The 24,046-nt window shown below is 46.8% G+C and overlaps 5 protein-coding genes across 7 annotated transcripts in view; 3 read left to right on the top strand and 2 right to left on the bottom strand.

Moving 5' to 3' along the window:
- The window catches only part of Flfl (serine/threonine-protein phosphatase 4 regulatory subunit 3 flfl), a 39,129-nt gene extending 35,833 nt beyond the window's left edge, over positions 1-3,296 (top strand). For all 3 annotated transcript variants that reach the window (XM_077682101.1, XM_077682102.1, XM_077682100.1), the window contains exon 16: positions 1,062-3,296. In XM_077682101.1, coding sequence (XP_077538227.1) covers positions 1,062-1,178 — 117 coding nt within the window. In that variant the 3' untranslated portion in view covers positions 1,179-3,296. The remainder of the gene's footprint in view (positions 1-1,061) is intronic.
- Positions 3,297-4,225: 929 nt separating this feature from the next.
- On the bottom strand, positions 4,226-11,531 carry LOC144150248 (uncharacterized). The gene is made up of 9 exons (XM_077682103.1): positions 11,145-11,531; positions 10,571-10,632; positions 10,386-10,493; positions 10,095-10,324; positions 8,865-9,006; positions 8,685-8,804; positions 6,579-6,870; positions 4,417-4,513; positions 4,226-4,348 (listed from the first exon to the last, which is right to left on the bottom strand). The coding sequence occupies exons 1-8, from the start codon at positions 11,254-11,256 to the stop codon at positions 4,506-4,508; spliced, it is 1,074 nt and encodes a 357-aa protein (XP_077538229.1). The 5' UTR covers positions 11,257-11,531; the 3' UTR covers positions 4,226-4,348; positions 4,417-4,505.
- A 156-nt stretch (positions 11,532-11,687) lies between these two features.
- Positions 11,688-18,562, top strand: Pig-h (Phosphatidylinositol glycan anchor biosynthesis class H). The gene is made up of 5 exons (XM_077682105.1): positions 11,688-12,068; positions 12,127-12,205; positions 12,288-12,415; positions 13,250-13,327; positions 14,322-18,562. Exons 1-5 carry the CDS (start codon positions 11,832-11,834, stop codon positions 14,397-14,399), a joined length of 600 nt encoding a protein of 199 aa, XP_077538231.1. The 5' UTR covers positions 11,688-11,831; the 3' UTR covers positions 14,400-18,562.
- On the bottom strand, positions 16,804-20,058 carry LOC144150249 (uncharacterized). Its single transcript, XM_077682104.1, has 7 exons — positions 19,915-20,058; positions 19,787-19,823; positions 19,634-19,718; positions 19,404-19,556; positions 19,128-19,324; positions 18,817-19,058; positions 16,804-16,914 (listed from the first exon to the last, which is right to left on the bottom strand). The coding sequence occupies exons 1-7, from the start codon at positions 19,974-19,976 to the stop codon at positions 16,869-16,871; spliced, it is 822 nt and encodes a 273-aa protein (XP_077538230.1). The 5' UTR covers positions 19,977-20,058; the 3' UTR covers positions 16,804-16,868.
- A 167-nt stretch (positions 20,059-20,225) lies between these two features.
- Positions 20,226-22,025, top strand: LOC144149990 (uncharacterized). Its single transcript, XM_077681754.1, has 2 exons — positions 20,226-20,492; positions 21,592-22,025. The coding sequence occupies exons 1-2, from the start codon at positions 20,284-20,286 to the stop codon at positions 21,926-21,928; spliced, it is 546 nt and encodes a 181-aa protein (XP_077537880.1). The 5' UTR covers positions 20,226-20,283; the 3' UTR covers positions 21,929-22,025.
- The last annotated feature ends 2,021 nt before the right edge of the window (positions 22,026-24,046 follow it).

Raw genomic sequence — 24,046 nt, 5'->3', positions numbered from 1 at the left:
CGACCGCGAAAACGGGCGTCTTGATGGGATGCCTAGTCCGCTTTCGCCTTCGCGTCTACCATGAAACGAGGCGTCGTGAAATCGCCGTCTTCGTTCGCTGCCTGCCTATGATGCCTGCCTTCTCGGTCGACGCGGCGGCGGCAGCTGGCTGGGAATACGGCATGATAATGTACGGCACCCGTCTTCGTGTTCGGGCCTATCGATGGGAGACGATGCGCGCTCGGCGAGTGCCGCGCGGGTAGGGCACGTTCGCGACGCCTGATTTCGCGGTTGCGGCGACGGCGGCCAGCGGGGCGGCGCACTGCACGCGATTGTTTTAGCTCGAAACTACTTTACCAAAAAATTAAAAAGAGCAGCCACCGTTAGTATCATAGTGTTGATTATTATACAAATAAAAGCCAAAAAGTCGCTACATTTAAAGGAATTGGCAAAAAGCAGGTTTCAGTTCCGAGTAAAGGGTAATATCAAGGTGCCAGCTCTTATCTGATTTATTGCGCTCCTGCTAAATAATTCTAGGAAATTCTATTTTTCATGCAGTTTTTGGATTAGTTGCACGTAAAAGTGCGCTCAGCCGCATTATTTAAAGCCGTCAGTGTGCTCCAAAAGTGCTCCGAAATAGCCCCTAAACTGCTCCAAACCTGCTCCAAAATGGGATTTTTGCTGCTCCAAAGCTGCTCCAAAATAAGACTTTTGCTGCTCCTGTGCCTGCTCCAAAAAGCTAGACCCTGCTTCCACCCCTGCTCTGTGTCCCTCTGTGCATTAGTATTGTGCAGCTTGTACCCAATTCTACCGGGCAACTAACTTTGTTAGTGGATACAGAAACATGCAAGAATAAGTACAGGATGAGCTGTTTGTTGGCGTATTGGGCGTATGTGCATCTCCAACCCACGTGCCCGCAATGTTCGCCAAGACATCGTGCGCAAATGACACAGAAATTTCGTTTATGCCTGGCCTTTTCGCATTCTCATTGCATGCACAGTGTACCGTTCTTTCTACATTCTTGTGACACCTTTTTGCCCTTGGGTGGAGGAATACAGTGGCTCTCCATTTCCGTCCCGCAGGGTGGCCTGGTCGACTACCCGGACGAAGACTCGGACGAGGAAGAGGAGGAGGAGGAGGAAGGCGGCGTGACGGGGAGCGGCCTCCCGTCGGCGAAGCGGCCGCGGCTGTCGTCTTAGCGCCTGCCTCCCTCCCCTCCCCTCGGTGCACATACTGGACACTGCAAGGACCCGCGCCTCGTCGCATCCGCCTTCTCGCCCATCCATCCCCCTCCCCCCAACCTGACGACGACCCCCCACTCGCCACCAAGCCTGCCATCACCTCCCACCACCATCCAACACCACAGCGGGGGCTGGTCTGTCCACCATGATCCGCGAGGGAAGAACGCCTGTTGCCACCACCTCGAAGGTCGAGGGAGCAACGTCGGTGACGTGCGGGAAAGCGGCGTTCCCACCCTCCCGTCGTGATCGCCACCACCGCTACCAAGCAGCTTCCTTTTTCCTTTTTTGTTTTCTCACCAAGAGAGAGAGACCCAGACATCCCTCTCCTTGGCCGGAGAATCGTTGCCGGGGGACGAGGAGCACATGCCGATTTTGTTCTTGTTTGCCGCCTTGCGAGAGAGTTTGTGCCGCGAGGGCTCTTTGTCGTTTTATGTTTTCTCCTCCTGTGGACGTCGTGTGCCCACACAACACACAAAGAAAAACGAGCTTTGAAGAACGGCGGGGGGAACTGAAAGTGTGCGAAGGACTTTGGAGCCGTCTTCTTTTGCCGCGTCGTGCTGCCACTGCATTCAAAGATCTCCCCTTCTCTCCCGCCATTTTTTTTTATTATTATTTGTTCAACCGAGCCCATCTCTGACCTCTCCTTCTCGCCACCACCACCAACCACCACCTCGCAAGCATCTTCTTCCCCTTTTGTACCACTTCCCGGCATCTGCCATCTCGCGTTCTATGGCCCGCTCTGTACATAGTTATACATAAGTGATAGACATATATGTGTACACACTCGCATCGTACATGCATATATATGTATACATACGCAGATTTATATATATAATAAATATATATATAAAGGGTGTGTATCAAACATCATCTGAACTTAAGACAAAGGCTCGGGAACTGGTGGCGAAGGACGCAACGGCCGGAGCGCGCATTTGGCAGGCCCGGGACAGTGCGGCAGCAGCGGTCGGATCTCGCGGGCGATTTTAGGCTTTTCTGGGAACGGCAAAGTGCGATAGATAGGTTGGTCTCCCTCGTTTTTACTATGCCAGATTAAACGTGCTAGTGTCTGTTTTGTTATCACCGACTTCTAGGTGGCTAGGCCCTTGTAATTTCGTTATCATCGCTGGCTTTGTAGGCGCCCAGGCCCCTCTAAGTTTGTTGTCATGCCATCTTTGTGAGCTTCCACTTTTTGAAAAATTCGCTGTGTTGGGCTTGGCTTTTCTAGGGAATCGTGCCCTTAAGTGCTCTACTAAGTTCGTTCGTTTGTTCATTCACTCGTTGCTTCACGTGCTTCGCTCTGGTTCATTCCAATTCTTTCTCTCTTCTTTCTGCTCCGTTCTGGTCACTTTTCATTATTTGTCCACGTTGCGCTGCGCTCTTTGCGAGAAAGTAGCGGTGGACTCTCGTTCATTTCACAAAGTAAACCCATTTAGGTTCCTCTCCGCTTCACTCTTCTGCCTTCACAAGAGAGGAGAGAGAGAGAAAGAAAAAAAAGACTCCGTGGCTTCGGTTGCTACCGGGAAGAAGGGACTGTCACCACCTCTGCCCAAAGGATCGGCTCTCCGCGTTTTTGACGGAGAGAGTGTTGCGCAAAGTGACGCTTTTCGACGAGCAAGTTGTGAAAAGGCGCTGACGTTTCGTTCTTTTTTCTTCTTCTCCGACTCATCTCTGGTTCGCCGAGGGATGTGCAAAGCAGTTGAGACGAAGAGAAGACACACGGTGCGATGCGAATGACAAAATAAAAAAGTACGGGAGCCACCAAGCGTCTGCGAGCGAGCGAGTGAATCGCGTCCTGGTGGTGCGTGAAACGTTTGTTTTTTTAACAGTGCAAAAGGAGTCGCCGCTTTTTCTTTTTTTAAAAATTGGCGACAGACAAGTGACTGTCGCACTGGTGACCGACCAACCTGACAGCGGTGCGTTGCTTTTCTTTTTTCTTCTCCTTGTCCCTCATAAAAAAGTTTCCCTGTCTGAGAGAGGCAGGGAAGCGTTGCGTCTCTGTAGAGTATATTCCTCCCCTCCCCCTCCCTGGTGTTGTTTTTCTTTTTATTATAATAAAACCAGTTGTTTCAGCTGTGACTTGCATCAAAAGGCCACTTTGATTGTAAAACTCTGGGCCCCGTCTCGGGGACCATGGCTATTTCGAGAGTCACCGTGCCGGTGGATTCAAACAGCTTCTTCTGTGGCGTCAACGAAGTGTGCTGCTTAACGGCAAAGGGGCGAAAGCGATTTTTTCTTTGGAGCCAAAGCTGTTTTTTCCAATCTCTGCGACAAACCTTTTTGTTCTTTGGTGTGATGTGGTCTGAGGAGTTTTAGACCCTTGCAATCTGCCAGGCTTGATGCTCGGGAGGGGTGCTGGCCTTGCGTATTTGAGATACTGTGTGCAGATTGTTTGCAGCTGTACGCAATCGCTTCTTGCCTTCCGAATGTCGTGGAAAACTGCGACGAGTGCACTCGCAGTTTGGGTTGTGCAAGTGAAACGCGCAGCCTGCGGCCAAGGGGTGCCATTGTCTCGTTTCAGACTGACGGGACACCACTTGTCTTGTACATACGTGTTGACATTTCAGTTATAAAAGCCTTGAGGTGACTGGCTGTGGATGTGTTCTGCGTTGTACGGGGAAAGTGTTTTAAGTGCATGCTGTCCGTTTTGCTGGCAAACACTTTTGGCGCAATATTATACAGTACGCACCAAACGAGCTATATGAATAGCCATATCATATGGAGCTGTAAGATATAGAAAACAAAATGTTCATATGTAACCATAGAACATACAGAATGCGAAATATTTATATGGAGCCATTGGAACTATAACCTACAGAAAAGAAAACGTTCATATGGAACCATAGAACTATAACCTACAGAAAACAAAACTTTCCTATGGAACCGAACTTATAACATAAAAAACAATGTTCATATAGAACTGAACTATAAACTGTAGAAAAAAATGTTCGCCATCAACATGCGGTCTTGCTGGGTGGGGAGTGCACAAATGACAGTGCGACCTGGGACATTTGCAACATTTATTAAGCCTCTATCATATAGCTTAGCTTTGCCATATAAGCTCGGAACAATTTCCAGCAATACCGTGGTTCGTCACTGGAGTGCAAACTGCAGTCTTCTGTGCTGGTGCTCTGCAAGGGAGACGGGGAGTTTGTACGTAACGTTTTCCATCAGCAATGCTGTATCTTAAAACACTCACACGTAGGCGTTGCTGAAGCTTCCAAGCGCAACAGAGCTGCTGCTTTCCTCTTCGCGGTTATCACAGGACAAAGGGCAGGACATCGAGCACTATGAATCTGAAAAGATGCACGTGGTTTCAACTTGTTTGTTGTATCGACTGGCGCTGTGATCAAGGACTGCATGGTTAAATGCTGGAGTAGAAGCCAGCAGCAAAAATTCTAAATTTTTTTGTTTTTATGCTGTACTATACATGCTACCCGTATAATCGGAGTTCTCATTTCAGAGACCAGCATTCAGGTAGTGCACAATTGAGAGAACTACTATAACTCTAATCATTTAGTAACAAAAAAAATGCTCTTTTTTTCATTTCTCAAGTTCACAATGCTTTCATTCTAGTCCACTGCGCACGTACATATCACTTCCAGCCATATACACCAAAAATTCCTAACTTAAACCCCACAGTAAATTCAAATACCTGAGGGAGCAGCACATTTTGTGTAAACGCAATAAATGCGGCATGAAAAGCTATTTTGCCTGTTCCGCAGTGTTATGTTAAAGCAAGAAAAGTTAAATAGACGATATATTTTTGCGTGCAGTAGTCATTTGTAACTGGCACTCTGATAGTTGAAACAAGCATGCCATTTCTGCAAGCACACACAAAAAAAGGAGACAATCTCTAGGCAATTGCATTGCTCCCGTGGAACAGCCTATCTCATCAGCCTATGTGGTCTAATCAGCCAGGCATTTCTTGCTGAACCTTCCACCGAACAAACTGGGAAATGAAGCGCACGGATAGGCATGCTCTAGGGACTGATTAGTGTGCTCATATGTGTTTTTTTTTTTTTTTCCCCCTGTGTTCCTGTTTGTTCAGCGCAAGCTTAAATGTGAATCATTTGCAACTAGGCTGGCTTGCCTTCTGGCAATCGCCACTGGTTAACTTAAATCGACCAGGTTTAGGAGAAATCCCCAAGGTGGAGTATGAACCAGAAATGTAGCCATTGGCTGCATATAAGTGGATGTCAAACTTTCATTCACTGGTTAACTTAGTACTTGCCGTATGCAGCAATGGGCGAATGAAACTTGGTCACAAAAATATGAACCAGAACACACACCAATAGTGCTATTTCTTTCCTTGCTAGTCGACTTTGTCGCATGGCTTTATTACAGTACCATAGTTGGGCAATGTGGTTTTTCAAATACTATACTGCTAGCAGGCCGTTTGGCCTCCACAATTCATATTTGATTTTGTGTGTTCTCGTTCCTGCTTTTGTGTTCGCATCTTATTTGTCCAAGCCTGTACACATGCCGAAACTAGTAGGACGACACGATAGTACTGCCAATAACTGGCTCGTAAACGGAACCTTCCGTGACCAATGTCAACCAATTGGTATCGCACGCTTCCATCCATCAACCTCCTCACCAGCTGAGCTCATATCCAGGCTTCCCCTAAAGAAGGGCTTGCGTTCGGGCTAGTTGGTATTCCATAACGTTCATCTTAAGCGCAGAAAAAACGGATGACACAGTAGACAAGGACATTTGCTGAGCAACATAAAAACTGTCTACGTCAAGGTGCGGGCGCTGGCTGACAACGGCACAGCTCAAAATGTAACGTTAGGCCTACCGTCACGCTGGCACTAGCGGCTCGAACCGGCACGTAGCAGCCCTAGAAACATCGGGCCAATACACGCGTGCTTGCATTACCTAGAAAAGAGGTCTAATATAGCTGGAATGCTGTGAAAAAAAAAAAAAAACTGGAAATATAACAACATTACGTAATTTAATTTTTCCCAGCTCGAGAAGCAAGATTTATTTTGTGTTATTAAGCAAATGTTTAGCGAGTTCGGTTTTCATCTACTAAGTTCCTCAACCACATGCTTGCTCTTCATTTGCTATAAAGCAGGGGTGCTCGCGTGGCTCGTATTCTAATGTGGAGTTTTGCAAGTGTTATATATCAAAGCACTCTGGTCACGGACTGGTAGACCACCAGGGTGACAGAGTGGATACCGAGAGACTGGTCTAGAAGAATGGGGAGGCCCATTACTCGATGGAGGGACAAAATCGGGAAATTTGGAGGCAGCGCTGGACAGGAGTGGTTGGAGGCCAATGGGAGAGGCCTTTGTACTGCAGTGGACCTAAGTAGGCTGTTGATTATGATGGTAATTATGATGGTGGTCGCACTACCTATGACCTCAGCCTTGAGGCGGGCGGCGAGGGACTTGCGGAAGGCGAGGTTGTTCCCCTGGTCGTCGGCCGCGTTGGGCGCCTCGAGCGGCACAGTGCCCCCAAGAGCGGCCCGGGCGGCCCTGGCGGAGCGCGGCCGCTGGGGCTCCTCGCGCTCTAGCGTGCTGTGCAGCTGCTTCTCGCGCTCGGCCCTCTTCAGGGCCAGCAGCTTGTCGCGCTGGGTGCGCAGGTACTCCTGGCGACGGCTCACCTCCTCCGCGGTTGCCCGCTGCCGCCACGCCAGCTCCTCATCCTGTGCGCAGGCATCAGAGGGAGAGGAAACCACACTCGTTTAGACCACTACTACACCCGGTCTGCACCATTGGGTGCGTCACACTAGGAAGACTTTAATTTTGAAAGATTTAATTTGGCAGCAAAGTTGACATTATCCACACGCTCATTCCTCGCAGAACGGTTGGTTTCTGCAGAAGCATGTGTTGTTGGGAAAGTTGGCACTCGGCTGTGCAACACATTAGAGCGCAAAAATTGACGAGGACTTGTAAAGAGCAGTGTTTACGTCATTTGTCCGTTCTTCGAAGAACAGTGCTTGTCCATGTTCTTCCCGAGTCTTTGTCAACCTTCACGCCGTAATGTGTTCCATAACCGAGTGCTGTCTGCAATCACAGTGGATGCCCATCTATGAATAATCTCGCATCCAAAAACTACCTAGCTTTGTTTTGCACCCATACCCACACGTTCTTCTAACTTGTGAAAGGCAGGACTGTTTTGAGGTTCCAATATAGGTACCTTTAGCAGATCTCGCACCAATTGGTGTCCGACTTTTTTGCTGGTGGATGTCTGTTTTGCCACAATGTCCTTTATACACGTTTCCACCTCATCAAGTACAACAGAAACAACTTTCACACTTCGCTGATATCTTGTTAATAAACACAGAAGGAGCAAAAAAAAATGAAATTGTTCATGTAAAGCAAATTTCGAATTTTTTTGAATCAACAAAGTTTGGATTAGTGCAGTCTCACCTCATGATGACAAAAAATGTGTTAAAAGGTTAAAATGTGCTGAAGGTTCATTGACATATTTCCTACAAGGATTTCGCAGGCAGGAAGGCAGGAGCTGGAGGCACAGGTAGCCTCAATGTATTATTACCTACACAACTGGGATTGAGTTTTCAGAATGCAACGGCTGAAAACAAAAAAATATATTCGTGACTGTGCACATAACGGCCTCTAGTACTTCAAAGAAATCGTGTTACAGAAGGATGCAGCTTCAATCCCAGCCACGGAAGTGGTTCTGAAAAGGTGAAGAATGAAAAACGCTTGTGTCTCTGTAATTCGCTGCGAATTAAATTAAAATCTACTAAGGCAGCTGAAATTTATCCAGAGCGGCCCTCCACTACAGCACACCTCATATCACAGGCGTAGCTTTAGCCCAATAAACACCCAAATTTTATTTTAACTTTGATACATCCCATAAATCAGTGTATCTGGAATACTCATGCATACCCTCAATGGCTGTTTAATGCAAAAGGGGACATTGAAGTAAATCTGTCAAACTTTTATTCGTAGTTGCGTCTAGTAGTTGTGCTCACTCGAGCCTTCATGCGACTACTTAGTTCACCCTACTTTATTCAAAAAGCTTCGGAGGCAGGCATTGTGGTTTTCTGGCATCATAGGTTGATACCTAGAACAAAGATGGGTCAGTCCTAGATGGGTCATGGGCCTAGAACAAAGATGGGTCAGTCCATCTTTGCAGACAGAACTTCAAACAGGGCACTGCCTTTTTGCTTTCAGTCACTGCATTAGGCTAGCTGATATAGAACTGTTGCACACAAAAGATATTCTCTACTGGAAGCATAATTCAGCTGACTAGCGTTTGGTGAATGTGCAATTAGTACATCTTCACAGCGACTGCAATAGCGTTCTTCCGTTTTTGTGACACGACAGCACTGCTCCTAAAGAAACATTCTTGATAGCTGGCACCCAAAAAGAGCGCCTTTCTGCCAATACATTTTGAGGCCTGTGCGCAAAAATGGCTATTTTAAAGCAGCGCCCATGGCTTCTTTGAAAATGTTTTGAGGGTGCAGAACTAACAGGCAAATTTGATTACCTCCACGACAGCCGGACCCTGTTCCCGTTCAACTTCGCTGGCCAAAATTTCTCCTTTGGGCTGCGTCTCTTCGCTTTCACTCTTACCCGGCGATGACTCTGCCAAGGACATCTTGAGGGCCTGCAAACAGAGCCAATGACGTCTCGGACTCAACCCCACACTCCTTGCTCAGCAACATGCCTTGTCGAGCAGTTCCTTCTCCTTGGTCTTTTCTGCTTCGAGCCGCTGCTTCTCCAGGAGAGTGGCCTGGATGGCCTCCTCAATGAGCTTCTCCTCCATGGTATCCCGCTCCTTGGCTGTCGTGTCCTCTTCCAGCGACTTCCTGCAAGCAATGTACAACAGCCCCACTGCTTGTCGGCACCAAGTTAGCTAGAAAAAGTTCGTCATCACTGGCCATTGCAGAACTGCCATGTGCCAAGTTTAGAATAAAGGAATTAAGGCTCTGTGGCATAATGACTGATCCACTCTATTTGAAAAGAGGAATGCAAGCTATGGAATAAAAATATGAACCTTGTATAGCATAAAGTGTGGCACGACTGTTAAAGAAGCTTTACGAGATATGTCGACTCAACTGCTTGTGTCTGTTCGGTAAACAACTTTACTGTTGCAAGTTCTCTCTAGATTGCAATAACCGTTGCCAGCCCAGGAGTATCTACTTCCGGCAACAACCAGTTTTCGTTTGTAACAAATGATCCAAGCACAGTACTGCTGAAGTTCATGTTAATTCTAGTAGGCAAATTTATGCTGTACTACATAGTGGAAAGGCAAAAATGTTATGTATGAGAGTTGTAGTACCGTTTAACTGGTAGCAACTAAGTTTGGGAATGATGGCTTGGTTGTTCTACATGACAACTTTTTAGTCAAAAACAACAGCTGGGCGAGTTTGTTCTAACGGCGCTTCACTGTTTCATAACCAGTGAACCAAGTATGCTGCTGCTGAACTCGGGTGTTTTAAGAAACATGTGCCAAGTTTCGGCACACATGGCCAAACTGTTAGGTTGAGGTTATTCCACAGTTGTGAGAACAGCCTCGCAAAAACTCATCAGCGCATTTATCACAATTCCTTAATATAGTTTGACAGATAGTGGTGCAGATAAGGAAATAATGACCTCAGCCACAGTTTTTTACACAGCGTTTAGAAAACTTACAAACTTACTTTCAACTGCTAATGGTTGTGTACAGGTTTCACAGGCTGGGCAATTCCTACATTGGATTGGAGGAGCTGTTGTTATTTCAAGGTGAATCACTTTGCAATGTCACTGCATGGTAAACTGACGCAACCAGCAATTAACTCGAAGGCATGAAAACATGAGGAACGTAGCCAATTTTTAGCTCTTTGGCTATCAAGAGAATGAATAAAGCCGCACGTAATTAATGACACAGCCACGATAGTAATGGCATGGGTCATACTTAATGACATGGGCCATGAGAGCTTCTTCGTCATCTTTGCTGTTGTTCTCGTCGGCCTTTTCTGAGTCTTCGATCACACCCTGTGGTTCACCCTGGAACGAATCCGGCACGAGACCGTAACGCTGCGCCATGATTTCCAGTGCCTGGAGCTGGAGGTCGATGTTCTTCTGGGTCATCATCCGCTTGAAAATCTCGTAGTCGTCTGCCGCCCAGACTTGCTCGAAAAGACCCTGAAAAGAGAAATCTGGTTGTTGACGACAAGCATCTCGTGAGGACAACAGCTTGAGGTACCTGATGAAATTTGGCCGCTATGCCTCTGTTTGGCTTGCCGCAAACTTTTTCGAACTGCTCAGGCGTTATACCCATGTCTTCCATGTGGCTGCCCAACATAAAATCTACCTGCAATTAAAAAAAAAAAAAGAATGTCCCAACGTACAGGACTTGCACGTCCGGAAAAGGCAGAAGATTTGTCTCACCAAGTTTTTGTACTCGTTGTGAATCTTGTGGTACTCTTCATTGTCACACCCTGGTTCGAACACTGTGAAGAGGCAATTCATTTTCAGCAGTCTACTCACATGGCAGAAGTGAGCAAAAATTCTCACAAAGGTCGCCTGTGAATGGCTAATCACGCCCTCTGGATCACCATTGGCTTAAACATTCCGTGAAAACCCATTCGTTTCGAGACTTGCAAATACTTTTGTTCGAATACGGAATAGGGCAACTCTTTCTATGTTTTCAGTATTCGACACACTTCCTTCACAAGGTTTTTAATTCTTAGGGAAGTTTTCGCAGTAGGGTTTATCCAATTATCGCGTCATTTAAACTCTGTTGTTCTTGGGGTAGTTGGGGCGGGTTAGGTTAGGGTTGGGGTAGGTTAGTTTAGTATTAGGTTAAGTCACGTTAGGTTACGTTTTGTACAAAAGACTGCTAGGTTATTGTGGAAACTTCCGTGAGAAATCTTCTACGGCATTTACCACGGCTGCCCTGTAATAGGCACTGCCTTAATCTTTCAATTATGTGACAGCAGCATAGTCACGAGCTGTGCCTTACCGATCGACTTCTGCTCGATGAAGGTGATGATGGGAATGTTCCATGCCGGACCCCGTAGGTAGCCCACGAGGGACTCGAATACCCACGACGATTCGTCGTCATCCGAGGACATGCCGATGCAGGACACTTCCAGCACACGAATGCGTTGTGTACAAACAGTGTGTTGCCATGGCAACGTATGTGACCGCCACGATGAGTTTCGGCCATGCTGTTGGTAGGAACAGATCTAAAGGACGCCCTCCTGCTCGTCACAGAGCCCCCTCCCCTAAAGGGTGTACACTAACCACGCGTCTAGAGGTCTTACTGGTCTTACTGACTGGTTGAAGCTTGGCTGAGGGCCCACTGCTGAGGCGTACAGGCACGTCAAGGCCGTGTACCACGCGTTCAAGGCCACGAAACCATTCAAACCAAATTTTACTATAATATAGATAGTGTAAAGTATTTAGTAGCCATTTTAGTACAATTTTGCGTATTTTTAATTAAATAAACAAAAAACAAAGGCTGGTACGATTAAATGGCGGTTTTCTTCGTGCGAATACGAAAAAGGGGCGCCTGAAACCGTATCAGTCAGTCAACATGGCGGCTCCCTGTTGCGTTTGAGGGCGAAGAAAAAGAGAAGACCTCTGGCTACTTAACCGCCCCAACATGTAACCGGCTTATTTTTCGTGGCTAATTCCGAGAGAGAAAATGACTCGCACTAGGAGTAGCAAACCGAAGGCAGCGTGTAACGGGCAGGCCGCCCAGCCTTCGAAGCTCCCCTGCGAGAACGTCCGGGGCGAGCCCCTGGACTTCAGTGCCATCAGCTACGGCAAGAACTTAGTCCAGGAATACATATTCCGACACCGAGCCTTCAACACCAAGCGATGGCTCGTGCTGACGCCCGTCTTCCTCTTCTGCTTTCTCCACTGCGGGCTTCATACCAGGGTGAGTCTGTATCTGCCCGCACTGCCAAGAAACTGTGACGAGAGCTGTCTTTTAACAGGGGGTGGACACTCTGGGCTGCTTCCTCATCGTGTTGTGCGTCCTGTTGGTTGTGAAACTCCGAAGTCGCGTGAAAGAAGGTACGGCCCTGAGGTTCTGCGTACCTAACAGTGGGAAAAGGGGTGCATCCGAACACTTCCGCTATCTGTTCCTTACCTGCAGAGTCGCTCCTGGTGATGAGGTCCCTGGGTCTGCAGACCACGACGACGTTCGTCACCGGGAGGCAGGAGTCGCGGTTTATCAACAGCGAAAACATTGAAGACGTCGTGATCTCGGAGGCCATCTCCATGGTACGAACTAACCTTTTGCGCAAAGTCGAGCTCTCTTCCGTCTCGTCGTGAGCGGAACGTTGTTGAACAAGCTTCGTAGTGTGTACTTTTTTCTTACTATTGCGACACGAAAGACCTACGAAAGGCGGAAAGTTACGTTGAAGTACCTCGCGAGCTACGTTTCCGGGTCCACCTATGTGATCTCGAACTTACGGTGTCGTATTTCACGAAGTGTGTCTGTCGAAAGTGGCGTAAATGTACAGTGCTCAGCGATTGAAACGCGATACTCGGAGCGCGTGGCTGCCGGTGCTTGTTGCGCCACAGGTGAGCGCTTGAGAAAGTGAGCTGGCGCATTGTGGTATACGATGAGGGTGAGAGCGTTCGTGACGCATGCTTAGTGCATCCGGGAGACAGCCCTTCAGTGTGTGGTTCTTGGCGGCGCCATAGGGGTGCTACATGCCATGGCTTCAAAACGCTGCGCCTGCATGCCGTGCGCGCCACGATAAGACATCGTGATAAATGCACATTCAAATTCTTCATAACGCGCGCGGTGCCAGCTCACCCAGCTTCACGCGGCGGGACGCAGGCGCAGCATTGTAAAGTCATGGCATGTAGCACCCCTATGGCGCCGCCAAGAACGACACATTGAAGGGCTGTCTGCCGGATGCAGTCAGCATGCGTCACGAACGCTCTCACCCTTACCGTAACCACAATGCGTCAGCTCGCTTTCACAAGCGCTCACCAGTGGCGCAACAAGCACAGACAGCCCATGTGCTCCGAGTATCGCGTTTCAATCGCTGAGCACTGTACCCCATACGGTTTTGTAACCGTCCCCTTCTTGCTTCTTCATTGCAGCATAGTGTCATCTTCTACCTGGTGATCCTACTTCACAACGTAGATTCGAAAGTCCCCAGCCTGGTGCCTTTGTTTCAGGTGGGTGTTTCAGCATCTTCTGCGGTCCATTAATGTTAATGGGGCCATATAGAGAAAATACAACATTATTTCGTTCAAAAGAAGTAGCCTTTGTTAACTCACTAAGCCCCACATTCCCGCCACGATTGACGTTTTGTACGTGAAGAAATGCGAGAACCACTGAAAAACTTTCAAATTTCACGATATAGCCATGTGTTATGGGGTGGAGTGACGTCATACAGGCCAGCACTAAGAACATTGTTTTCAGTGTGCCTTAATATCTCCGTTGTTAGTTCAGAGTTTGCGATGGAATTGGGATCATTGTTAAGGCAACAAAGCAGTCTTTCTTGTGTTTCGTCTTCATGGCCCGTTTAAGGAAGCGCGTGGTCTGCGGTCTACGGAATGCCAGCGTAAGCTAACACATAAGTGCACTCATTTGAGGCACTTATGGTGCCAAAACATTCGCTTCCAACAACAGCTAATAGGTGTTCCACGATGTGAACGCAGCTATCAAAAGAAGTGACTGCAAACACAGCTCTCTGTTAGCTAAGAACACCCAAACTTTATTTGCGAAGCATCTCGGCGTCAACACAAAAAAACAAGAATGTGGAGAAAAAAAAAACTGGGCCACTTGTCGAATACAGAGTGATGGCAAAAAATCTGGGTAATGTCCTTTTTCCAGCCTGAAAAAGATGAAAGCACAGCTTTACGTGAAGCCGTTTTTTTTTTTTTTCTCCTTCCACACCATCCCTTCATTTCCTGCACAGTTTTTCCGGAAGAGCGGGCAAAGAAGTAATGTAAGGTGGCATAAACACAAAAGAATAGTAAGGTATTGCCTCACAAGTGTCTCAAAAAGGAACTAGAAGACCGCAGCCTGGAAAAAAAACCATAGGGTTGTTTCTGGGCCAAGAACGAATTGAGTTGCCTGGTACTCCAGAAAATGTTGGCTACGAGGTGTTGTCTCATCTTCAGCGAAACCACAATCCCGACACATTTCTTCTGCCTCTTTTTACAGAACACCATGCCGAGGCTGGACGCCCTGAAAATGGTCTACCGTGGCATCCACGACAGTTCTTGGAGCCTGCAGCAGTGAAGTCGCGGGTGCGCTGACGCCGACCAGACGCTCCCCACAGCATCTTTTACCCAGAAGACTCTGACGGACCAAGTCTGTCGGCCTTGGTGTTAGGTCCTCATGCCATATCTATTCATACTTTTGTGTTTTTTCTTTCTTCACTTCCTTTGGTGGTGCCATTCTGCAAAGCTATTCTCTGCCTGCCGGTCGTTATAAGCGATGCTTCCTCCTTTTTATATAATTCAGCCTTCTATTGAGGCCCATTTTGTGGTAGTCGCGAAACATGCCAACTTTGCTTTGTTTTCTTTGTGTGTAATGATGAGGGGCTGTTTCAGAGGTTCGGAGTGGCACCAAAGCCCAGTGACATATCTCATGATTGACCCGCCGCGGTGGCTCAGTTGTGCTGCTGAGCACGTGGATGCGGGTTCGATTTCCGGCTGCGGCGGCCACTTTTCTGATGGAGGCAAAAGGCAAAAACGCCCGTGTATTGAGATTTCGGCGCACGTTAAAGATTCCTGGGTGGTCAAAATTAATCCGGAGCCCTCCACTACGGCGCGCCTCATCGTCCGCGTTGCGTTGGCGTGTTAAAACCCTACAATCAATCCATCCATCAATATCTCGTGCTTAAAGTACACCATCAGTGTCGATTGAACGGGAGGTGGTTATCCATATATGTAACGAGCAGCGCAGCTGTAAAATTGTTTTAATTTTAAACACTGTCACCTAGATTTTTTTTTTTTGATCCTAAATGGTCCATTGAGCACAAAAGCCACCATCCAGCGTTGCTGTCTATAGTAGTGAAAGTTCCTAAATCTAAAATGGCTGATCACTTAACGAGAACTAACATAAAGTAATTGAGTTAAATAAAAAGAAAATTTAATGTGAATTGAGCCCTAGGTCTTTGGAATGCGAGTCAAGTGCTCACCCTCGACACCACTTCAGCTCTGGCTGGCGAAAATTGGACCGAGTGAACATAATGTGACCTTGGACTTCGGAAATATGTACAAGTGGTACACACAGCTCGACGTTGCTTGGCACAGTGTTAAGCTGCTATAGGCTGAATATAGGCGCAACAACATACCCACTCAAGTGGATTGGACGGCGAATGACGACTGCTGTCAGAAGCTCGCGATCATTCCACCGATTCCCGTTTGGCTGCAATGTCAACATACCCACCCACAATCGTCGCATACCCACTCAAGGAGGTTGGCTGATGGAAATGGCAGCTGATGTAAGAAGCTAGCAGCCGATTCCCATTGGCTGAGATGTCAGCATGCCCGTTCTAAGGAGCAGTCTGCGGCGTTTAATTGGACATTAATGCTTTTGCATTCAAAACATATAAAGAGTGTGTAAGTGTCCTTGGATTTGTTTTTTTCCCCTTTTGGTTCAAGCTTTGTGTAAGATAACTCCAGTTGTTGAAGCCTTGGAGGCGCAAAGCAACGCGCTGTGAACCGTTCGTTTGTCATGCACTGCAGACAGTGTAGTGGAAGTGACATCAGTGATTTGGTCTCCTAGGAGCCAGATTGCTGATTAGCTGTTGGGCTGTGTGGGCACCACAACTGAGAGAGATTTGCCCTCTCTCTAATGTCTTATCAGTGTGTTGAATGTCAAGTTCTCATTCCCTTTCTTATTGCCAGCAGCAATGCTTTGTGCATGCGAGTGTGTTTTTCGAGTGCTGTATGTTTTGTAATTTATTCAGATTTTTCTTGCCCACAATGTTTCATGTAAGCGAGCTTCGTGCTGTAACGCTGGCTGGTGCACCTACCTCACGAGGCTGATTGAAGTTAATTGGAGTGCTAGTTCACGATTTCTTTTCAATAGCTTGATGCTTGCTTTAAAAAGCACGGCTTTACTCAGTCTGTTCTTGGGTGTCTAGGGCCTGAAGTTCACAGCATTGTGCCATTTTTAGCAGCTGTCTGTCTTACTTTTTTAATGCCATTTAGCGTGTCCACTGGCTAAGCCATTGTACACTTCAGGTTACTCGTCCACATCTGAGCAATGTGGATTGTTTTCCTGATTAAGGCAAAAAAAAAATAAGAAAAGTAAATGTAATCCGAAGCCTTCTTGTTATGCTGCACCTTGTAGTCCAGGCGCAATCTCAGCTCTATAGACCCCCCCCTAGCAGATGCAGTGGCTCAGCGAATAAAACATGTGTTGCTAAGCCCAAAGACAGGGGTTGATCACTTCCATGGTGGCAGTTTTTCAGTGGTAGCCAAAAAACGAAACGCCCATGCATTGGGACTTTGGTGCATGTTAAAGATCCTCAGGTGTTCGAAATTAATCCGGAGCCCTCTACTGCTGTTCGTCTCATGGTCCAAGTGCAGCTTCGGCACGTATACCGCCGAATTTGAATTCAGCACTCTAAATCGTGAATACCATGCAACTGGTTAGTGTTATCGTGCCATGCTGTTTTTATGCCAACTTACCCGAAGGTGTGCTACCCAGGTGCATTTTAATCTTTCAAAAACTTTCTTTCTCGGGACGGCCACTTTATGACAGCCACTTTGCAATCTGGCCAAACATGGCTGCCACACCCCTAGAAGAAGAGAAGAGAGAGAGAGAGAGAGGCCACAATAAACCTTCTTACAAGGCACGTGCGACTTAACAGGCTCTGCAAGTTTAGTTCGCTGGGGTTAAGAAAAGAGCTCGCGAGAGAAAGCGCAAATTTGGTGTTTTAACGCAGCTTTTCCTTTGCCTCTGCTGCGAGAATTGATTGTTATTTTCTGTTTTTGCTGCGCACTTCTTCGGCGCTGTCTGAGCTGTATACCTAGTGTGGGGTGATCGAATCTTTCTTTTGCACATGTTGTAACTGTGTTTGCCTCCTGCTTACCACTGCAGGGCTGCAGTGATTTCAAGGTTGTCTGGTTTTGTGCAGCGTATATTGTAGAAGAAAGGAAGTACAGCTGCCTAAAATGTGGTTCTGTGGTGCTGGTACGTAAGGCCATTGAGAGGACATTATCTAACATGTAGTAGGACATACTGCTTGTAGAACATTTTACGAGAGGCAAGGTAATCTTGTGGTCGCACTTTGTTAAGCCGCTTGTGAACGGAAACAAAAGCATAAGAAACTGATGCCATTGGAGTTGGAGCGATGTGTAAGGCAGGTGTGGCGAATTCCTAGAATCAAAGCAAAAGAGACGGCATACCCAAATGTCATCGGTGACCTGTGGAAACGGGGTTGATATGAGAACCTGAAGTAGAACCAAGAGTATGTTCGTAATTGTTGCGTGGTGCGCTCCTAAAGCCTTGTCCTTATTGGGAGTGGAGTGACCCCACCCCTACTGATACACAACCCCTACTTTCACTGCTGACGTACTATGTTTTGTTGAGACCTCATCTACCTGAACCTTTGTTACAAGGATGGGGCAAGCATTGGAGTGAAATTGCCCTACGCTTGCTTCTCTGTCCTCTAGTTCTCAATCACTTCTTTGTTGGAAGATTTCGAAGGGGAAAAGAACATTACTCTCCCCTTATTTTTTTTTTCAGTAATGTGGCACCCAAAAATGAGGTTTGTCGGGAGAAGCTAATAAAATCTAGTGCGGTCATAAGTAGCAGTCTGCTGAAAGTGACTTGCTCAATGTTCATCCCACTTCTATAAACTTTGCCTAACATGTAAAACTCAACTCAAAGAAGGCTGATATTCATATTGTGAAATTATGCACAACTTTCAGAGAGGGGCAGAATCTAGAAGGAATATGCCCCTCTGTTGTCTATGGATCCCTAATGCTGTGTTATACAATGTGGCGTTTTAGTGCTGGACTGCTTTCGCTCACGCTAGTTAGTAATTTAAAAAAAAGTATTTTACCTTGCTTCAAATGCTACGTTTGCTTTTCTGAACACCGCCCTGTGGAGTATAAATGGTTCATGTTCCACCCAAAGATTGACCTTGTTTACCATCTTACCTCACCTTTAGAAGATGTCAAACCGTTTTTGGCTGTAGATTTTATGTTTTGATGTTTTATATTGTACATGCAAATGTGAACCTTTTGTCTGTGCTTTACAGTAGGGTCGACGTAGACAGTGGTTATTAATGTTCAGATTGTATCTATTTTTATATTGCATAGTATTATTTTGAATTCTGATGGGTGAACATTTTTGTATCAGTGTTGTGAGTACCGGTATGTAGATGCCATATGAATGCATAATAAACTGTTTCCCAGAAAGAAAATTTCACATGACGTTAACTCAGCAGTGTTTGTGTGATTTACTTGGCCCTCTCGTTGCATAGTCCATGCACTAAATAATTAAAGCTTTAAATAACTTTTTGCAATAACATCTAATTCTTGCCGTGTTTAAACATCACTTCAGGTGTATTCTCATGACACATCCCATACAAAAGATGTTATTCGATTGCCTGTAGTCAAAAGGTCCCCTCAGATGGGGTGGTAATTATGACTACCAGTGCGTAGTTATTAAACTGTTGTTACTGTCGCCTTACCTTCTTATGGTGCGAAGTAGCCCATGGTTACTGCGTGATAGTGGAACAAGACTGCGGTCAGACAAGATGGCCGCCGGAGCAGTGTTGCCTCTCCATGAGACGTTGTCCTGGAGGAAAATGATGGCGCTGCTGCCGTCCTGCTCCTGCTCAGGAACATTCATGAATTGATGAAGGGCTCTGTAGATTGTGTCAGGGATGTAGTGCCGTTCCACGGTGAGATTGCGAGACCCGTCGTTGGGCATCTGGAAGAGTTCACAACCGTTGTACTTCCATCCTGGCAGGAGGTGCAAAGGTGCATGTACAGTACGTACCACTTGCTGCAGGCTATTCTGCACCACGAAAGGCAGTGGACGCCCCAAATCCCGCCTTGACCTTCTGGCCACAACGGCACGTGACGAGGAAGGCGTTTTTCGGCGCCATTGGGCGGGAAGGCGGATCTGACGTCTTTCCCTGCGCGGTGACCGTCTGGGCTCTTTTGGTGGTGTCGCAACATCGCTAGATGAGGTGTCTGTTGGGAAAAGATTGTGGTGAATGTCTGCTCGCTTAGGGGAAGAGACGGATAATTTCACTGTAGAAGAATTGATAACCTTCGTGGTGGCTTGCATTAGGGATGTCACGTGCAGGCATCGGTGCGACGTCCTTTTTCTGAACGCGCATGTGGAACTGCTGGGGAAAGAGTTCGTACATGATGCCGTCCTTTTTGAATAGAATCTGCCCGCTCATAGGCCACTTTGATGGTTCTTTATGGCATTCGTGAAGGCATAACGCATATCAAACATGTTCGAACGATTTTAAAAATGCACGAAGAAAAGGATACGAATTGTGACAGCAATTTCTCCGTTGGACAACTTCTGAGGAGTCTCCCCCTTGCAGGTCATTTCTACGACGGCCTTAATAATATCCTGCACGCAGAATAAAAAGAAGGATATCACAAACTAAGTTTGTTGCAAGCTGCTGCGGAAAGTGCTACCTGTTCGTGATGTAGTATGTCGGCGCTCTCCGGGGGCCTGCAGTTCCAGCAAATGAAAGTAATGTTCGGTCAGCAAGCGGGGTCTATGCACTTTTTGAAGCTTTGAATATAAATTTTCAACAACTTACCATTCAAGTTTAAACTTGTACACAATTCCATCGTACCAACACAGCTTGTACCGAGCACTCATTTCCTCGGGTGTTGGTGTCCCACGCACAACTGCCGAGTGCGCGTAGCAGACGATGTTAACGGGACCAAAAAGAACGGGACGAAGCAATTGTGGCGATTTCTTGTATGACGCGTGTAGTGTGCCGTTTTATAGCTTTACAAACCTTGAAAAAGTTTATTTGCAACTTGTTGGTATTATGTATAAAAAAAATGTTTTTACTTTTCTTGGCGGCAATTTTTTAACTATCATCATCATTTAACTACCTCCGAGTCGGGCTGGTCGGACCCGAAACTGGCGTAATTTGAAAGCGCGGAAGGAACTGCATGAGATGTCCCGATTTTTGAAGCACTTTAGGGTTTTCGACGACTCCAAGGGTCGCTTCTTCCTAGTTTTGCTCGTAGAGGCGTCGGACGCGAGACTTTACAAGCTGCAATTTTCATTAACAGACGGCACCAACGTGTGGAAGGCGGAAACAAGCTACGAAGAGTCGTGCGGATCTCTCAACTCTCGTCGCGAGGAGAACGTGAAGCATTTGATGTAAGCGCGAACGGCAAATCGTTTAGCTCTGCCTTTGTAATCACATAGGAATTTTGCTGGTACTAGGGAAGGATAGGCGTATGTTCGAGACTTTCCGTGGTGCTTTGACTCTGGCCTCGAGATCCGCGGTTGGTTTTGCCAGTTTTGCGTTGAGGCTGCAGGCCGCGGTCTCCACTGGCAATCCGTGGTCACCGTGAGTGGCATAAATTTCCCTCAATGGAGACTAATAGTCGCCCCTGCGGCAATAATTGTACACATACGGGCACCACTTCGCTGATAGAATTGGCCTTATCAGCATCATCTCTGCGCAGGGTTTCAGTGAGAGGGGAAAAACGCATTTTCGGTGAAATGATAAAAAATTTTTTAGCGTTCTGTCCAGATAGAAGAAAAATTGGTAAGCATCTGGAGTCCCGTCGAGATGGAGGGAAAACTGCAAAATACTGATGATCAGGCGGCACTGCCACTATGGGCTTTGGCGTAATAGATACGTCTTTGCCTGCGGTTATGTCGGCGGGTTTCAACCTTCCTCACTTTCACTTTTTTTTTTATTTTTCACTCTATACCCAACTCTCTTTACAGCTCAGTAGTGAGAGCAGCCTGTCTTGATTTTTACCCAACTGGCCAAACCGTTACCTCCCTGTCAAACCACAGCCACTGTTACGTGCTGTAATGATTAAGTGACAGCGACTCTGTGAGTGAGTAGGTGAGTGGTAGCGGTCAGGCCAGTTGGGTGAAAATTGGGAAAGATGCTCACCGCGAAGTACCGGTATGGAGTTCCCTCTGGATTGAGCTAGCGTTATGTCTGATCGTCTTTAATTTTAATTGTAATTAATAACAAACAGTGACTGAGGATAGTCAGTGAGTGGAAGCAGTTTGGCCAGTTGGGTGAAAATCAAAACCACAAGTTGTGAAGAGGACGTGAGGTTAGCTTTCCCTCTGGATGCACGAACTTTAGTGATTGCTGCCATGCCGTCTAGATGGAACTCGTAGACGCTTCTCACTTTTGAGTTCCGTCCAGACGGAACTCTGCACGCAGCTTATAATAAGAATTGCGCAGATGTGCAAAGAGGAGCGAACCAAGCGGTAACATTGTTTGCAGGAAGCGTGTCAGCAACTGTCGTCTGGAGACTTGCGACGGTGTGGACGACGACCTGTCTATCGTGCTGGTGCCCCCCGGCAAGACATACGAGCTGAAATTCAAAAAATCCTCGGGCGGCAGCGCGGTGTTGCAGCGCTTGGATCTGTTGGTTGCCGTAGCTGAGGCCGGTGACCTCAAGACGCTCGTTGACGCAACAGATGACGAAAGTGTCGCCGTCTTCCCACCTAAAAGGACCAAGTCGAGCAAGGAGGCGGCACCCGTCGACAAGGAAGGCATGAGCCTGTTGAATCCCCGAAGCAAAAAAATCACCACAAGCAGGGGCATCGATTTTGATTGAACCACAGTATGTGCATAATTCGGTGGCATTTCAAGCTCACAGTCGTATTTAGCGTGAAGTTTGGCAGTGCAGTTTTAAATGTGTGCTTTCTGGTTGATTTTATTGATTGATTTTGGGGCTTTACACGCCAAAGCTACACATAGCCTTTAAGGCGCGCACCGTAGTGGAGGGCTCCGGATTAATTTTGACAACCTGGGGATCTTTCACATGCATTGAAATCTCTACACACGGCTGTTTTCACTTTTTACCTCCATCTGAACAGTAGCCACCGCGGCTGGGATAGAACCAGCACAATACCTGAGCCACTGAGCCACCGCTGCGGGTTCAGAGTAGCTGCGAACCCCTCCCTGATGAAGAGCCACTTGACCGCTTGGAATGCTTACATGAGCCAATAATTCTTGTTCAGCTTCGAGGGCTTTCGAAGTGACATTTTTGCCAGTGTCTTAGAGGAAGTAACTTACCGTATTCCTGGTTTGCAGTGCCTGAACAATATTTAAAATTTGAAATTGTTTTTCTTTTCATCCTGGGCTCAAAACCTTGCCTGAAATTCAGCTAAGCCTTTATCTCTTTTTTTTTTTAAGTATCTATTTGGTGATGCGGGTGCAGAAACTAATGGTGACTGCAAGGCATTGCAAATCAACTTATGTGAATTGGCTGAGAACACTCGAGAGCATGGCCTACACATTCTGGACCACAATGTGATAAGGTAATTTACAGCCACTTGCAGCATTACTTCAATGCCTGAAGGTACTTAGCAACCTTTCCGTGTTAAAGGAACACAACAGCGAAACACTGACAGAAGCACAACACCGGCTACAAGGAGAGAGGCATGTTCATTGCCCCCGTCATATGCAAACGTTAAACTAAATTGCATTGTTAATTAAATAATTCTGCAAAGTGTCTCTCCTGGGGGGAGCAAACTTTTTTGCAGAAAGGAATAATCACTGTATAAAGTGTAGCCATGCACAGCTATAAAGGAAAGCTGCATAGCTTCATAAAAAAAATAGTGGTGCAGGCTTGACTAGTGTCACTAAATAAGCCTTTATTTAGTGACGCTGCGCTTGACCACCTAGCTAGGGCAATCTCTTAACTGGGCCAACCAGAAAAGGCTAGCCTTTGGCAGCTCGAGATGAAATTGACCAACAGTAAGGCGTTAGCAAAAAATTTACAAACCTTCATGGGCAGAGTAAGCTTCTTGCAAAGAAAAAATTGTCACCCACTAGAGGGCGCCACAGCCACGCATTATCTCCAACGCCTTACATTTTGAGCTTGGGAATGAGCATATATTGAGCACCTTTGGGCAGCGTTTGTGACGATTCTGTCAGTATTTGGTCAAAGCGAGTGCGTGAAACACTTTTTGTCTTGCACAAAAGCCACGAAATAAGGGTTTTATGTGACAGTGACGGACGAGTGGCAAACAAATTAATTCTCGAGTCACTCTCATTGAAGCCTCAGTGGGCAGAATTTGTTGCACAAATAGAAACAGAAAGAAATATTGCTAAACCAGCAAAATCTGCTGCACTCGTTGAGGCTTTGCGTTGACTCCGTGGAGGCCATGTACAAGTAAGCACAGAGCAGTGACAACCTGAAAATCCTGTGACGCGCGATTCTTTTCTTGTAGCCAAGCTTGTGCTGCCTCTGCTGGTCGCAAGTTTCGCCCTGTGACTTGTTTCAGTATAGGCTATCAGCAATGGAAGCTTGTTCAATTAAAAAGCATCCTGAATGTAACCCGGTTGGAGCGGAGCCTGACTTAGTGTATGGTTAAACCTGGCCGTGATAGACAAAATGCAAGTTTGGTGCGATCAAAAAGACTGCAGCGGCCCGATAACAAAAGTGCCAATTTTAACACAAACTTCCAACAACTGAGCTACATAATATGGAAAACAGATCAAGCAGTGTTAACCACCAGCCACTATCTTGCCAGGTATACTTGTGACGTCGTGGGGACTTGTTTGTGCAGTTGGCAGTCGCTGACCAAGAAACACGATGCTACAGCGGTAGTGGTGCCTCTAGTTTCATTTGACCGCACCGCTTGAGTGCTGCAGTACCGGGCATTTAGCACAATTATGTTTTCGGTATTGCCCCTGTTATGTCACTTCTGACGCCATGTAGTGCTAA

The sequence above is a fragment of the Haemaphysalis longicornis genome, unplaced genomic scaffold, assembly GCF_048455015.1.
Source record: "Haemaphysalis longicornis isolate Haplotype H1 unplaced genomic scaffold, Haemaphysalis longicornis Haplotype H1 scaffold_8, whole genome shotgun sequence".
NCBI lineage: Eukaryota > Metazoa > Arthropoda > Arachnida > Ixodida > Ixodidae > Haemaphysalis > Haemaphysalis longicornis.
The sequence above is the reverse complement of the archived record's forward strand: the minus strand, read 5'-3'. Positions and strand labels throughout refer to the sequence as shown.

Excerpts from the sequence above, each read along its gene's own strand:
- LOC144150248 (XM_077682103.1), bottom strand. The coding sequence starts at position 11,256 with ATGTCCTCGGATGACGACGAATCGTCGTGGGTATTCGAGTCCCTCGTG. Across the intron at positions 10,325-10,385 it reads TAGCGGCCAAATTTCATCAG|GGTCTTTTCGAGCAAGTCTG; the intron begins GTACCTCAAGCT and ends TTCTCTTTTCAG. Across the intron at positions 9,007-10,094 it reads CTCATGGCCCATGTCATTAA|GAAGTCGCTGGAAGAGGACA; the intron begins GTATGACCCATG and ends CATTGCTTGCAG.
- Pig-h (XM_077682105.1), top strand. The coding sequence starts at position 11,832 with ATGACTCGCACTAGGAGTAGCAAACCGAAGGCAGCGTGTAACGGGCAG. Across the intron at positions 12,416-13,249 it reads TCTCGGAGGCCATCTCCATG|CATAGTGTCATCTTCTACCT; the intron begins GTACGAACTAAC and ends TCTTCATTGCAG. Across the intron at positions 13,328-14,321 it reads GCCTGGTGCCTTTGTTTCAG|AACACCATGCCGAGGCTGGA; the intron begins GTGGGTGTTTCA and ends CTCTTTTTACAG.
- LOC144150249 (XM_077682104.1), bottom strand. The coding sequence starts at position 19,976 with ATGAGTGCTCGGTACAAGCTGTGTTGGTACGATGGAATTGTGTACAAG. Across the intron at positions 19,719-19,786 it reads ACATACTACATCACGAACAG|GATATTATTAAGGCCGTCGT; the intron begins GTAGCACTTTCC and ends TTCTGCGTGCAG. Across the intron at positions 19,059-19,127 it reads AGAATAGCCTGCAGCAAGTG|ATGCCCAACGACGGGTCTCG; the intron begins GTACGTACTGTA and ends GAACTCTTCCAG.
- LOC144149990 (XM_077681754.1), top strand. The coding sequence starts at position 20,284 with ATGTCCCGATTTTTGAAGCACTTTAGGGTTTTCGACGACTCCAAGGGT. Across the intron at positions 20,493-21,591 it reads GAGAACGTGAAGCATTTGAT|GAAGCGTGTCAGCAACTGTC; the intron begins GTAAGCGCGAAC and ends CATTGTTTGCAG.